This window comes from Rhamphochromis longiceps, linkage group LG22 (genome assembly GCF_057381845.1).
Source record: "Rhamphochromis longiceps isolate RC_006_pf linkage group LG22, R_longiceps_female_GT1.1, whole genome shotgun sequence".
In the NCBI taxonomy this organism is placed as follows: Eukaryota; Metazoa; Chordata; class Actinopteri; order Cichliformes; family Cichlidae; genus Rhamphochromis; species Rhamphochromis longiceps.
The window spans coordinates 17,049,225-17,064,422 of NC_140577.1; the positions used below are offsets into that span (position 1 = coordinate 17,049,225).

The 15,198-nt window shown below is 44.0% G+C and overlaps 1 protein-coding gene across 2 annotated transcripts in view; it reads left to right on the forward strand.

The window, feature by feature from the left end:
• znf704 (zinc finger protein 704) overlaps positions 1-14,685 on the forward strand; it is a 74,113-nt gene extending 59,428 nt beyond the window's left edge. The window contains exon 9 of one of the 2 annotated variants that reach the window (XM_085397054.1): positions 2,003-14,685. In XM_085397054.1, the coding sequence (XP_085253180.1) occupies positions 2,003-2,117 (115 nt within the window). In that variant the 3' untranslated portion in view covers positions 2,118-14,685. The remainder of the gene's footprint in view (positions 1-2,002) is intronic. The other variant, XM_085397053.1, reaches the window with a different exon arrangement.
• The last annotated feature ends 513 nt before the right edge of the window (positions 14,686-15,198 follow it).

The window sequence follows — 15,198 nt, forward strand, 5'->3', positions numbered from 1 at the left end:
GTTTGGCTGAGATTAAAGTTATTAGATTAGATAAAATAAAACTTTATTAATCCCCCGGGTGGGTTCCTCCTTGGTTTTCACACAGCTGACTAAACGTCAAACAGAAAACTTATTAAACAGAAGTATGAGACAGTCGAGAATTTACACCAGTGTCTGGTTATATTTTAGATAGCAAGAAGCAGACGGCCGAGTTTATTAAACTCCACCGAGACAGCGGTGACGCTAATCAGAACTAGACCGTCCAATTTCACGCCTTTAAACTTTAAAGGCGTGTTTGTGTGTGTGTTTATACAATTGCTATTATGTTTGAACTTTATGTGTAATGTTACTGACTGCAGAGATCAGTAAGATGTGTGTATTTTTTATTTATTAGTTTTATTTATTTAATATTATTTTTTAATTGAATGACTGTCTAGTAGTTCACAGATGTCGAAAAACTGAGTGTGGTAAAGCCACTGATTTTTTTAATGTATATTTCTGCAATCTGCACATTGTACTGACTTTCATTTTAATGTTTACACCAGGGTTCCTTGTCAGCACTTTATGCTCAGATGTTTGTAAGCTAAAAATAAACTATTGTGTATGTTCAAATATACTGTTGTGATTGAAGAAGTTAAATAAAAATGTCAGTCATCAATTCATGCATCACCTCATGTCATCATAACAGAGGTCTGTCTTCCAGGAAAGAACAGTTTAAAATTAATGTAATATAGTATTGGCCATACTATATGATGTATTGCTTGTCTTTGTTTAATAATACAGAAGACAAAGACCTTAAAAAATAATCGCATATCGCATCGCAATCGCAATATTGGGGCAAAAAATCGCAATTAGATTATTTTCCATAATCGTTCAGCCCTACTCTGCAGTCAGTGGCGTAATTAAAAAGAACCAGTTAGCTTAGCACAATGGTGGGACTGGGAGGAGACAGATGTCATGTTTTTCTTAGCAAAAAGGAAATTTCTTCCAACATATGGACGCACCTCAAAAAATTTGAATGTAAAAAGTTGAATATGTTCCATCAGTTATTTAAGAAAGTGAAATTTTAATCTATTTTAAACTCATTACATAGAAACCATCATGCTTCAGCATTTCTGTTTTAACTTTGATAATTGTGGCCTACAGCTAAAAAATAAACATATCTCACGTTATTAGAATATTTCATTTTGAGTTTGAGTAAACTGCTATGAACACGGTTTAAATAGTGTGTGCCTGTCAGTCTAGTGCAGCGAACACAGCCACAATCATGGGGAAGACTACATGCTTTACGGTCCTCCAGATGACGATCCTCTACGATCATCTACAGCCCACACAGGGAGAGTGAGCCGCAGAAGGTCACTGCTGTAAAGGCTGGCTGTTTGCAGACAGCTGTAGTGGAGGATTGGAGTACTGTGGGGAGGACTTGGGACCTCCCCACAGTACCAAAACTGCCAAATATTTTGCTGAGCGTGTTATTGCTGTACCTGATTGGCCATTGACCTGAACCCCACAGAGGAACTATGCGCTGTTGTCAGGAAGAAGATACACACAAGCTGAGACAGCAACTTCATCTGCAAACATGTGGAACATGTCAGATAGATTTGTGTTCATGTTAACCTCTAACATGTTGTACTCTTCATGGTTTTCTGGTTTTGGTTTTCAAATGTATGCTTTTATGGCGGACAAAGTTTCAAATAGTGAGGTCAGTGTAAACACGAGTAATCTCTGTGAGCTGAAAACTCGTGATTGCTCTTTTTGCTCGGTTATGACATCTTAGATGATGTCCCTAAGTAGCTCCACCCTCCTGCGGCTTTGAGGGGCAACCAGTGAGAAAAAAGCTTTCTTCCAGGGAGGCTGGCCTTAAAGGGACAAGAGCTAATCAGTTAGTTGCAGTGGGCATCTGGGCAAGACGAATAAGAGTCCAGGAATAATAACGCCCAGTGTTATAAGCGTTGTGCTGTTGTTTGTTATGTCGTTAATATATAACAGCTTCATGTGCTGTTGGTCTTCATCTCTCCTCCAGTCGGAAGGTGCGTGGCGAGGGGAAGAAGTGCCGTAAGGTGTACGGGATGGAGAACCGCGACATGTGGTGCACCGCGTGCCGCTGGAAGAAGGCCTGCCAGAGATTCACTGACTGATCGTCCCCCGCAGCTCGCCAGACAAACAAGCCATGCAGTTTTCCAGCTGAGGAAAACAAGGGGAAAAGGGGGGGGGGCGTCATCCTGCATGCATTCGGTTTTCTTCAGATCAACATCGCAACTGTCTGTCAGCTATGGCCCCGCCCTCGTTCTCCGGCTCCGTCCCACACCCCACCCAACCTCATCAGCTCCACTGAACCATTCCAGCTGTGGAAGCAACCGCAGGACGGCAGAGTCACCTTTCACATCGCCGTCCGGGATTCCCAGCGTGGGCTCGCCATTCCCTTCTTTCCCAGTTTTTGGGAAAACCTCGGTGCAGCTAAACAGTGTAAAGAAAAAAAAAGAGATTTCTGCAGTTTTTTTGTTTTCTTTTTTTAATGTTGGGTTCAGTGTTGCATCTTTCTATGTTTTGTACAGCTCTGGTTTTTAAATGAAAGTCTTGTCAAAGAAGGGGGTTGAGAAAAAGGCCAAATGATTTTTTTTTTTTTTTAAGTGTGTGTTTTCTCAAAAGATTAGAGTAAAAAACACTTTTTTATTCAAAAGAAGAAGGGAACTCTCTGAAGTCCGTTTTAAGAAAGCTATGAAAAAGCACGTGGAGGTAAAGCTCGCAGTTTTTGTTCTTCCTTCGACTTGTTCGTCCCTTTGTATCCAATTCTGGACTTTGAGGTGATCTTTTATCACGGTCCCTCACGCCTCCCGGACAGCACCGAGGGAATGCATGCGTGGCATAGCCGGGAAGGGGTGGTGGACGGTCGGAAAGGAGGAGGAAGAGACACACACGTACACAAACACACACGAGATGAATGACCAATGCAAAAAAAGAAAGAGAAAAAAAAAAGAACAAATAAAGCAGAAGATCCAACTTCCAGTCAGGGAAAGCAGATGGACCATACGAGTGATCTACACACAAACACGGTTTCTTCTCACACAATCAAAAGCAGATCACGTCGACTTGTATTCGTTGTTTCTTTGCTTTACCAGGGATGTGATTCTGAAGAGAGCAAAACAAACCAGCAGCTTAAAGTGTATGCAGCACTATCTCAACAGCTTCTATCTTTCATGACAACTTTGCAACCGAAAACTCCAAAACTTTATCCTGTCCTTCACGTTTTGTTTTGTTTTTTTTGGTTAAGGTGCCATGTTTAGTGTAGTCGGTGTCATTTATTTCTTTTTCTTTTTTTTGGTGAAACTAAGACTGCTTACCTACCTGCTACTACGATGTGTGTTAAAGACCCTCCTCATAGCACTGGAAGTCAGCAGCAACGTTCAATGCAGTCGCCCTCCTGCACCAACTTTTACTCCAACAAATTAAGTTTGTTTACATCTGCCACAAAGGCGTCTCCCGATGACCTGATATCCAAAAGAAGGGAGGGCTGAAAACCCAAAGTGAGATACTTTTTGTGTAACGCAGTTCCTTTGCGGTCCCTTTTAAAAGCTGGAAGTGTTTCCGCGTCATCTCCTGACTGGACGTTACAGAAAGAGTAATAATATTTGTCCGCCCGCTTGCGGCTGCTCCCCCTTAAATTCTCTGCAGCAAGCTTTTGTTTTCATTTTGGGAGAGCAAAGCGGCACTTAATTAAGTCACTCCTTTGGCGTTTAACTTAATTCACTCAGAACGCAAAGCTTTGGCTCACGAGAGTCTGTGTGATTGGCTGCTGAGGTGAGAGCAGGTTGAAAAGCCTCCTTTCTTCCGCCTCAGAGCCAGGAAGTAGAATCACGAGGCCCGAGCGTTTACAAACGCGGACCAACTCTTTCCATCTGCTTTCTAAGATCGTCCTGAAAGCCTCGACCTTTTTTGGGAGGGTTTCTGTCAAACACACTCTCTCACACGCACACTCGCACACAAACAGGCTTCATCAGAGTTTCTAAAAACCAACACCAGCTGATAAACTCACACACACTCGTCCAGTTTAAGCGCCTGAAAGTCGTGGCGCTCTCTTACTTTTGATCAGCTGTTTCTAGTTTGTTCCTGTATCCTGTATATATTTGTTTTCCTTTTACGCTCCTTTTTTGTTTTAATGACCGCCAACCTCTGTCATCACAAATGCCACCTTATGAACGAGCCGTGCTGTAGGCGCAGCCTTCAAGTCACTCTTTGAAAGGCCATCGTGCTTGTTACAGTGAGGTTTTGTCAACATGTTACTGTTTAAGTCAAATCTATTGTCTGGAAAGAAACAGTTGCATTCAAAACTAAAAACATGAAACTAATTTGTTTTTTTGTTATTTAAATGTTCATACATATGAATATACACATCCATATATATATATATATATATCTATATATATATATATATATATATATGAAGTGTTTATGATTTTTGTTTTCATGTTCTGCTGAGGGAGACTCTTATGTGGCGTCATCGGCTTCATAAACGAAGCTCGTTAGGCTCTTTTGAGTGAGCGTGACCCTCACATTCCCGCCTGGAGCTCCTTCACGTTAACGCTCTCCACTGCCGGAGCTGCGTCAAAAACTGCAGTTGATTAAAACCTTTATCATATTTCCAATTCTGCCACTCCGCCCCCCTATCGTTCCCCGCCCGTGTCATGCAGGCCCGCCTGCAATTAGTTTGATTGACACCTCAGTGTGTTTGCGCTCGCTGGCTCTTGTGTGTGAACTCTGAAGGAGCCCCGGGCAAAGCGCGTGTGTGTGTGGAGGGGGGCTGCTGCTGAAGCTCGGTGCTCCTGCACTCCCCTGAAGCGTCTAACGGGCCGTGGCGTTTCTCTGTCTCGTCCACTCCTGATTTGGCCGCACTGGGGTTTAAGGATGTTTTAGTTGAGGCTGAACGGGGCTTCTCCGTCTCAGCGTTTGGATCGTTTTCCTCCACTGATGTTTAAAATATATTTATATATATTTGGCAGCCAATCAGATTCAGTCAGGATCCTGTCCAGAAACGAGTCCCTTCAGTTGTTCAGATCATTCAGAGCACTGGATAATTACAGTGGCAGCATTTCCAGGCAGCTAGTTTTTCCTCTCTCTGGGTTGTCGAGCCGATCTCACGGTTGACAATAAGATTTGGCCAAAATAAGCTCATCTCACTCCCTCGCTTAGAGGTGATCCAAAAAAATTACTTCAAAGATATATTTGCTGCCATATTTCTGAAACCCGTCCATGTTCTCTTGGATCGTGGGGAAGCTCGATGGGATTTGTTTTGTGGACCGTGGCCTGATCTGAGAACATCTCGATGGCCCAAAGATGGCCTCGTCGTGACGGTGCTTTCAGAGACACTGTGCCAGGGTTTGTCTTTGCATGCGTCCTGGTGCCCTCGGCGGAGGGAGAAACAGAGGTGCTAAACACTCAACGCGGTGCTGTTTCTCCATTAACTCCATTTTGTAAACATTGTTTTGCTGTAGAACATGAAAATAAAAATTAAATAAAAAAACCCACCCAAAAAACAAACAAACAAAAATACACGGTTGTTTTTTTTAAATGCTTTTATTTTGGTGACTTCTATTGATGACTGTTTCCTCGCGTCTGCGGCTCAGCCCTGTGAATAGATGGAAAACACCGGCAGAATATTAAATCGGCTTATTTTCTATTTCACATTGAATCTGAACTCTTATGTTCAAGCTTGGAAGTTATTTTCTGTAACAACAAAGAGCTTCAGAATAACAGCTGATGAAAATCGAATCACAGTCCATGTACTCACTGGTCCTTGAGCTTTCAGGCTTCATCAGCAGGTTCGGTTTTCATTGAACTGCAGATCTTTTCAGCTGTGCAGTCTCGGTCTGCTCGAGTCTGAGCTTCAAAACGTACTCAAAAGAATCAAATATTCACCGTGCAGGAGGGCTTGTTTCATAACAGTCTAATAATTGGTTCATTAATAATCACCACAGCTGGTAAAATTAGGACTATGGGAACTAAGTTACATACTTATGGGTTGTAAAGTAGCTTAAAATGGGTTGTTGTGTTCTGTTCTTATTTTTGTCACATATACTATTGCAGTTATACTCATATTAAAATAATCAGACTAACAAATGTGATCCCAGCCAACCGGAAACATCTGCTTCAGAAGACCCGCTGTTCAAAACTGCTGCTTGTGAGGGGCAGCCAAGGTAGAAAGCTGGCTAAAAATGAAAGGGGCTGAACTCATCAGGCTTGTACTGTAGCCCGTAATATAAATAAGGATTATTTCAAACTGTGAGTCATGCAAAGCTACTCTAGCAGAACCAGAGAATAAAAGGCTCATTATAGGAAAGTAGCACAATAAATAGGTCCCCTTTTAAATTTGCCTTTTATCAGTGCTGATGAAGACATTCAAAGGCTCTGGATGGAGTGAGTAAACGGGCAGTTTTTTCTTACCGTATACCGAGCATGATGAAATTTGACATAACGTGCAGACATATGGCTGCAGCATCTTGTTATTTAACTATCAAATGGAGATATTTGCAGAGATGCAGAATAATTTATAATTTACTCCCATTTAGATGAAAATAGCAGGGGGGAAAAATCACGATGTTCATTTTACCCCCAAATTGACAGGTTAATGATGTGCAGCACACCATATGGCAGCATCGCACCGATCAGATAATCTAACTTGTTCATTCATATTAATCTGATCTCTCAGCCCTGAAACCTGATGGGATTTTGGGGGGTGGAGGCGTAAACACGAGTTCAGAAATGGGCTATCATTATAAACACGTGTTCACACAGCTTAATTAAAACGGTGGCATCAAAGGCCCACGATAGGCGGACTTGTTGCTCGAGAGGGAGCCATATGAATACTTATGAGGACTTTCTTTGTTTTGTTTTTTGTTTTCTTGTCACACGGAGCGGCAGCGGCTGGTCTGGCTTTTGTTCTCTGTCGTGTTTACTTCGCTGCTGCCTATTAAAGGGCTGAGCTGTGATTTATGAGCCGAGTAAAACAAGACAGCATTATTCTACTTACGGACGATATAAACATCAACTCTCATGAGCTATGAGGGACCGTGTGTGTGTGTGTGTGTGTGTGTGTGTGTGTTGCACTTTGGGCTGTCACTGCTCCTGAACGGTGGCAGCTTTAACAGCAGTTCACGTGTTGACAGTTTTATGAGGACCCCTCGTTTGTGTAAGCTGACCCTTAACCAGATCAATATTTCATACGTGACGACGCTTGTTTTTGTGACAAGAGGCTGACACTTAATATACCCTGTATCATCCACCTATGAGGTCAATATATGCTACAGTACAGTATATCTAAGCTACAGTATCGGTGTGTATCAGTACATTGATGTGATATCTCTAACTATAATACGATCAAAATTCCTACTTTTTTTTATTTAAAGTGACGGGCTGTGCCTTTGGTCCCCACCTCAGCTGTGTCTGCAGACGTGCCACCCACCCACGTCTAGTGGGCGATAATGTGCGTGAGCCCACGGTGCTGTTATCTGCCCCTGCGCCCTGCAGTTTGCCTCACAGACCCTCCAGTGTTCTGCAAGGCTAACAGCAGGTGGCGCTCTGCTGAGACTGGGGAACAAGTGTGTTTGCAGTGTCAGAGCCTTCCAACTCTCTGGGCTGGTTTTTATGGCTGCTGTGCTAACTGGCAGCATTTTTTGGGGGGTGTCTTTGCCTCTTTCCAGCTGCCAGTGCAGCAGCAGGGGGCAGCGTTGTTGTTGTTGTCGATTTAAAAGGGTAGGGGCCCTCTTCTCGAGTCCGTCCTTCATTCATTCAGGAATGTGAATAAGGAGGAGGAGGACGGTGGAAGGATGGGTGAAATGGCTTTGGGAAACGCTCAGAAGTCCTGAGTGTGTGTTTCCAAGAGTTGCTCCCCCCTCTCGACCACCACCTCTCATTTCTGGTGGTTACCTTTTGGAGGAGTCTTGAATGTGCCTTGATGAGCGTGGAGTTTCTAGATCGGACCTCAAGCCGTCGCAGCGTTGTGCTCTGAGAAACTCTGGAGGAATGTTTCTGGTGCTGGCTAGTCTGAGTTCTCCTGTGAGCCTCTTTAGCCCCGTCTCAGCTCCAGAAAGAAAGATGTTGCAAGATATCTGCGAGTGACTTTTCTACTCTTTGCTGTAAACTTATTTTTTTGATCCAAACCTGATGATGATAACGATGATGATACTGTGTTTCCAATGTGTTTTTCCTTCTCTTTGCTTTCCCAAACATGAACCCCCTCTCCCCTTTGTGTAAGGGCTTGTAGATAAATATATGTTGACATGAAGAAGAATCGCTGTCGTGGCGCAATCTCGATATGTTTGGGAAATCAAGGAAGCCTCGTTTTCAGCAAACGGCATGTGAAACAGTCGGTGAGATGATCCATTTATAGCGCTGAGCTGCTAAGCGGCTTCCACGGGAAAACCTCAACGGGCATCGCTCGCGTTCGGCGTGAAGGTGAGGCGATCAGGTAGAGAGAAGAAACTCACTTTCCGTCAGCCGGAATTCTATCATTGGATTTTTAATCATTCGGAATGTAAATTCGCTAAACAGTCCAGACGGCGTTCAGTCTTTGTTTTCAGGGTATTTGTGCCGCAGCTTCCTCAGTTTGAACTCGAATATGCAACAGAGAGCTCGGCCCTCTCTCCAAACTGGATCACCTCACTGGCTGTTTTATTTTGATTACAATCATGTAGACCTCAAGAACTCAATGACTGTCGCACTGGATTTTTACACTCCTTTTTCAAACATTATATACATCTATATATATCTATATATAGATATATATATACACACTGCTCTGGTCTAACTGTATTTTTAATACTGCATGTGCATGCAAATAAGGAAATTATGGGAAAACATGACTTTATATAAATGTGCTCTACTTGTGCTGTGGCGTCCAGGACGGGGACTCGAGAGCAGCCAGTGCAGTCCTCGGTAGCTAAACTGCGTCACAGTTTAGCTTAAAAATAAAATCCCCTGCTTTTGTTTGCAAATCTCTTTAAAAGTACCCGATTCCTCAGCTGGTTGGATGCTGAGGACGAATTCTTTGTCGTCCCTCCTCCTGCATGCACCGCCCTTGGGAAGCTGGATTGAAAAGACACCCAAAGCTTTGAAAAGGCCGATGTTTTCCATGTGTGGACATCAGTCACAGGAGGCCTGAATCATGTGGTGCTTGATTGAATCAATTGTTTACACCACACACGGTACAAAATGATTTGAGAGGTCTAACCGCGAGTTCCCTAAAACACGGTGATTATTTAAAACATAATTTCCCCGATTTTAAGATGTTTAAGTAACTTTGCAAGGGGGACTTTGTTTGGCGGCGGCTGCTCTCCGCCCTGACATGGTCGCCACGGTATGTTGCGTTTTTCTATCCTTTTGAAGCCTCTAAATGTAAATGTTTGATATGTGTTTCCAGACTGTAAACTAGATGCAACACATTTTCCTGCTCCAGAGTCTGTTCAGTGCATCAGGTGCCACAGTTGGGCTGTAAAATCTCAAACACTTCCTCATCTGTTACCACCGGCGACCGCGGCTGGGAGCGTTTCTTCTACGCCGACGTGCTTAGGGTGTCATTTCTTGAACGGGGTCGGTTCTGCTTTTGATGCAGCTGCCAGGCGTCGAGCAAACTTAAAGCAGCGAAGGCGTTTTGAGAAATCTTTGCTCTGTTGAAGCTAGGAAGTGAAAGTACATGAAGCTAATGTCAGCAACGCCGATATCCGGAAGTGTCCAATGGCGCGGCGCTCATCGCTGCAGACACTTTGTGTCCTTGTGGTTGAAATGTTTGCATGTCCAGTACATGTACTATGGAGCAGTCCCAGCAGCAGCTGGCAGATGCCACAACTCCTGGAGCGGCACACTATTGTCCACTTTTTGGCTCTCGGCTTCTCTCTGTGACACAGAGACTGGGAGAAACGGAGAAGGAGGCTGAGTTGGTGTGCAACAAAATCCACCTCCAGCGTATTTGAATCTTAAATTAAATGACCCATTTGTTTGTTTCAGCTGCACAAAAACCAAAGCATAAAAAGCAATAATTTGCCAGCGTCAGCAGGGTTGTGGCCCAGACTGTTTCTTAGTTCTAAGTTTTGTATTTCAACCCAAACCAGAATCAGCTTTGTTGCCTAACTGTAAACAAACTGAAAAGAAAAGCAATTATGATGCTACAAGCTCTCCCACCAGCACCGCAGAAAGTAACAAGTCTGGGTGAAGAAATGCTCCACCGCACCATTAAACAGGTGGATGCCATTTATAGATCAATTCAGTCACTGCAAAACAGTCGCACTAGAGAGAACAGTGGGTGGAGACCGAGGGTGACCAATATTATTGCAGCCGTGTGCGAAGAACCTGCGGTCTCATTGACTTCAAAAAGGTTGCATCAATGTGACTTTGGTTCGTAAAGATTGTGATAAAGCCGCAATAAGACGGAAACCATCTGCGATTGAACACGGCCAAGTTACATCCAATCTGTGTTGATGCAGCGATTCACCGATGAAGCAGCGAATATCACAATCTGTAAGTCCAGTCCGAACCTCACAGATTGAAAACATGAAGACAGAACAACGATTTTCAAAGTATTAGTAACCTGCAAGTAGGAATACACCCAATGGCAACCAGTTGAGGTGAGACCCCGAATGCAAAGAGACGCGTCATTGATGCAGACAGGCTCAGGTTGGTTGCAGCGTGCTAGAAATCTGTCTGCGTTTCTGAATTAAGCAGGGACTTTGCATGGACCCGCTTGAGTCCCTGTGAGGTAAATTTAAGCATCAGCTGTTCATCCGAGTGCCTGCTTGAGTTTTGTGACCGATCAGAGTCAACACGACAAAGCACCATCTACACACCCTGCCAAAGTGACAGACTTCAAGCAGATGTCAGATTGACTGCTCAATCCTCGGGTGTGCAGTTTGCCTTGTCTGCTGTGGAGTATAATCAAGACTTCACATGGCAGTTATGTGCAAACCTTCCAATCTGCCCACGAATGATTGGAGTCAGACTAATTGTTTCACCTTGCGATCAAAAGTGATATTGGTTACCTCACCTTCTTGCAATCATCCGATGAATTTGGAAAAAGTTTTCCAAATTCGTTAAAGGTTTTTTCAAACCTATTTACATGGAGGTTGCCGTGTCCTGTGTTTGCTCTAGTGTGACTGAGCCGTCAGAGCGCTGCTGTGGCAGAGTGTACCGAGCTCCTTCTGTTTTTCCCAGTCTGGAGGTTAAGCTAAGCTGACAGGCTAACTTCTCCACAAGCTTCAGAGGTTTTCTCGACTCTCATCAAGAAAACAAACAAAGACTTTCTTGATGAGCTATTCCTTTGGCATTTGGATGCAGGCTGTGATGACTGATTAAGATAGTTTTCAGATGGAAATCAGTTAATCTTTGCAAGTGCCACCTTAGACCAGACAAAAGGATTTCCTCTGGTATCTCCTCCAGTCAACATACATGAGCCTGTAACACCCCCTCTGACATCTCAAACACGTCAGCTCTGAGAGAAACACTAGTCTCCCAAAGTCTCTTCCTCCTTCTATATGTGCTGAAAATAAGTCCTAGGAAGCCGCTTAAAACCTCATGATGAGCTCCAGTATCAGTCACACAGGCCTCCTTCCTCCTGTGCCATCAGGAGTAGCAGCGTTATGTTCTCACGAAGCCGGCGTCTCGCGCCGGGGGGGGAGGAAAAGTCTAAAGACGGGGGTGGGCGGTACGCGGCCGATGTAGGGATTTAGCTCAGACCATTTTGGGGCGGTACGAACCGTTTCCAAACTGGCGATGCTCTCTCGTTTTCATCCATCGCTCAAGCAACCGCATCATTTATATCAGTCGGCATCATGTATCAAGCAGGATCTGTTAGGATAATATGCAACCGTACATCAGCGACAACACATTTGTCGCCTTTATTTCTTTGGGCCTCTGTCACTGCACGCATTAATCAGTGATGTAACACAACACAGACCTCTCTCATCTCCACACACGCAAGCAAGCAAACACAATATGAGTGAAAGAGGTGTGAAAGCCCACTGAGTGAGATCATGGGTGCGATATGTGGCCCTGCTGCTCAGCGTATGTCCCCGTGGCTTCAGATCTCATCATGTGACGATGCGAAGAGCTTGCTCCTGTCTCACCGGGCCGCTGGTCCAAAAACACAGATCCGCTAAGGAGTTATCGGCGTGTGTGTGTGTGTGTGTGTGTGAGAGAGAGAGAGATGATGGACTGTGTTTCCAACGACCGCCCGAGGTATGTCCCATCTGCTCAATGTAGCATTTATACCTCCTCCTGTTGTGTTTGTGTTGTGCAAGTGACCACAAAAGCTTATTTTGTGTGCGTGTGTGTGTGTTTGTACACCTCTACTCCCTACAAAGCCTGGTCAAGCCATTCCTGCAACCATAAATGCACATTTCAGTGTTCAAGCTGTCGTACCTCATGAATTTTCACCGCCCTACACACACTTCTGCTCACACCAGCCCAACGGCCGCCTGCGTGATTCATTACCACACACACTGGCATCTGCGGAGCATCACCTTCCATCAGGCAACCAGTATGAGCTGTAACTCCGCGTTTACAGGACGCGGAGGCCTCTCTGAGTCAAGAGCGCAGACGATGTTAGGTGTTATCGGTGGAGCGCGTGAGGGAGGGGGCGGGGGGAGCTGCTGCTGTTTGTGCGTACGCGTGCGTCCGAGTCTTTGAATAATTGACGAGGACGATGTGAAACGGGGCACGCACGCAGGGCTCCCCATGTGTGACCTTAGATGATAAGAATCGCTGCTGTCCGTGGAATCGGTAGCTTGCCTTTTACTGTGAGGGTGCTTGGGGGGGGGGGAGACACACATGGGTCAGTTTTACCCGAGACAAAGAGATTTGTGCAACCGCAGGCTCTGGTTTTCTTCTGGTTGAAGGTGGAATCGGTTCTGCGCCACAACAGAAGGTCTCAGATGTCCGTGGGGCCGATCACGTGTCTGATCCCCCCCCCCCCCCCCCCCCCACTTCTCTCTTTGCAGGGTAGGAATATGCTTATTTACATTATCGTGAAGTTTGAAGAGAAGATCGATACAAGCTGCTTGTTTATTATAAAATTATAGAACAACGTGCCGCAACAAGTCGACTTACAGACAAGCTGGCTTTGGTGTCTGCAAGACTGACCTACCCACATCCTCTAAACCAGGGGTGTCAAACATGAGGCATGGGGGCTAGAATTGGCCGGGAAAACCCCCAATCTGGACGGCTCTGAAAAAGAAAGAAAAATGGCAAAAAAAAAATTGACTTTTAACTGTTTTCATACATTTTACAGCTTTTTCCTTCCCCATACTATCATACTATCATACTGTGAGCGATGAGCTGCCCACTTTATGATTTAGTTATAATTTCTTACAGCTTGAGCCCAAAGAGTCACACTGACAGATTTCATTTCACTTACTACAGTAGAAAAACTTTATCGTGTGGAAAAACTGATTTGCTCTTTAAATGTGTGGTTAAACTTCTTCACACTGACAGAAAGATGTTCCGCTGTATGTGGCCCACGATGGAAAATGAGTTTGACATCCCTGCTCTAAACTATTTAACTAAGAGTTGTTGTTTTTTTTTTTTGTTTTTTATTTTCTTTCAGTTGAAAACTTTAACCAGTGCTGGACACACATTTCTTTGACTAGCTCCCACAAAACCCCACGGCATAGTAAGTCCCATTTTGTGCTACACACAGGTGGGAAACGGGATCATGGAGCCCACATAATGACATATACTACAGGGTCCCCTGTGGGACGTGTCATTAATGCCTCCCTTCATAGCAGCGTATCGATCTTCTCGTTCAACTCTAAACAAGAAAAATCCAAAACGGTCCAAATTGTCATTTGGGATTCCCGGAGGTTTGTTTTTTTCTTCTGCCTGCTGGACCTTACACACACTAAGCCATGTTTCGACTGAATGTTCTCTTTCTGCACATTTAAACCGGCCTGCTTCTTCATAACTCGCACGACAACAACAGCTGTCAGTGTCACACACTGAGTCTACACGGGATCCTTTGTGAACACAACACACGACACAAAGCACTTGCAGTAAAGATCTATCACAAAATGTGTACTCTATTGCACCAGTGATGTTATTATTATAATGGCATTCTTTTCCACGATATTATCAAACGACTTCTATCGATATATATATACATACATATATATATATATATGATTTTTCTCCGGTTGAGAAGAATCGGTGCACACTGACTGTTAAATCTCCTGTACCATTTTGTTTTTCTTATCTGATCTCTGTGTGTGTAGAAAACGCCATCGTTCTTGTTGTAAAATTGTGTTTACTGACAAAGTGCGTTCTGGTGCTGTTGTTGTTTGACTCGGTGTAGAGTTTAGACCTTCTCCAGAGCGATCTGTGTGACTTCAAGTTTCTGCAGGCGTCTGGTTATAACTGAATAAAGATTTTTTGGCAGCTGTTTGTTAGCTGCTGTCGGTGTGTCGTTTCTCCTGAATGTGGCGCTTCTGTGTGAGTGCAGTTTAACCACACGCTTTCTGATAACACAAAGCGTTCCTTAAGATTGTTTATTGGAAATAATGTAGGTCAATTCTACAGATCAATTTTAGAGTTAGTACATTTCTAACAAGCTCAATATTTGGTATGACATCCTTTATTCTTCAACACTGCTTGGATAAAAGAGTTTCTTGTGATTTCTTTAAGTAGTCTTCAAGAATAGTTTTCCAGGCTTCTTGAAGCACCTTCAGATGTTGGCTCCCTTTTGTTCTGTTGTCTGATCCCACACTGCTTCGGTAATGTAGAGACCCGAGCTCTGGGGAGACCAGTCCATGACAGATATGGTCATTATGTGGTTTTCTGTCTAATTATGCTATTACTGTATTGGCCATGAGTTTGGGATCATTCTCATGCTGACAAATGAAGATTTTGCTGACCTGATGCCAGTATTACATAGTGGATCAGAAGAAGATTCCCTTCACTTCCCCATTTCTTAAGGACATGACTTTCAGATACTGTTCAGCTGCTGTAGGCAGATCAGGCCTACCAATACTTCTTTTGTCCTCCACTTGTCCAGTTTCCTCAAATTTTTTAGGGGACAATGTGCACACTGTGCTGAGATACATAAGTTCTCAGTTAATGGCTCAAAAATACTGTTTTATGGCAGTGAAACTATGACTCCACTAAAGAAATTGGAGCAAATAAGTCTTTGTAGCCAGCTGCTGGTGACAAAATGTGTAAAGATACAATTTAAACTTCTTTACAAAG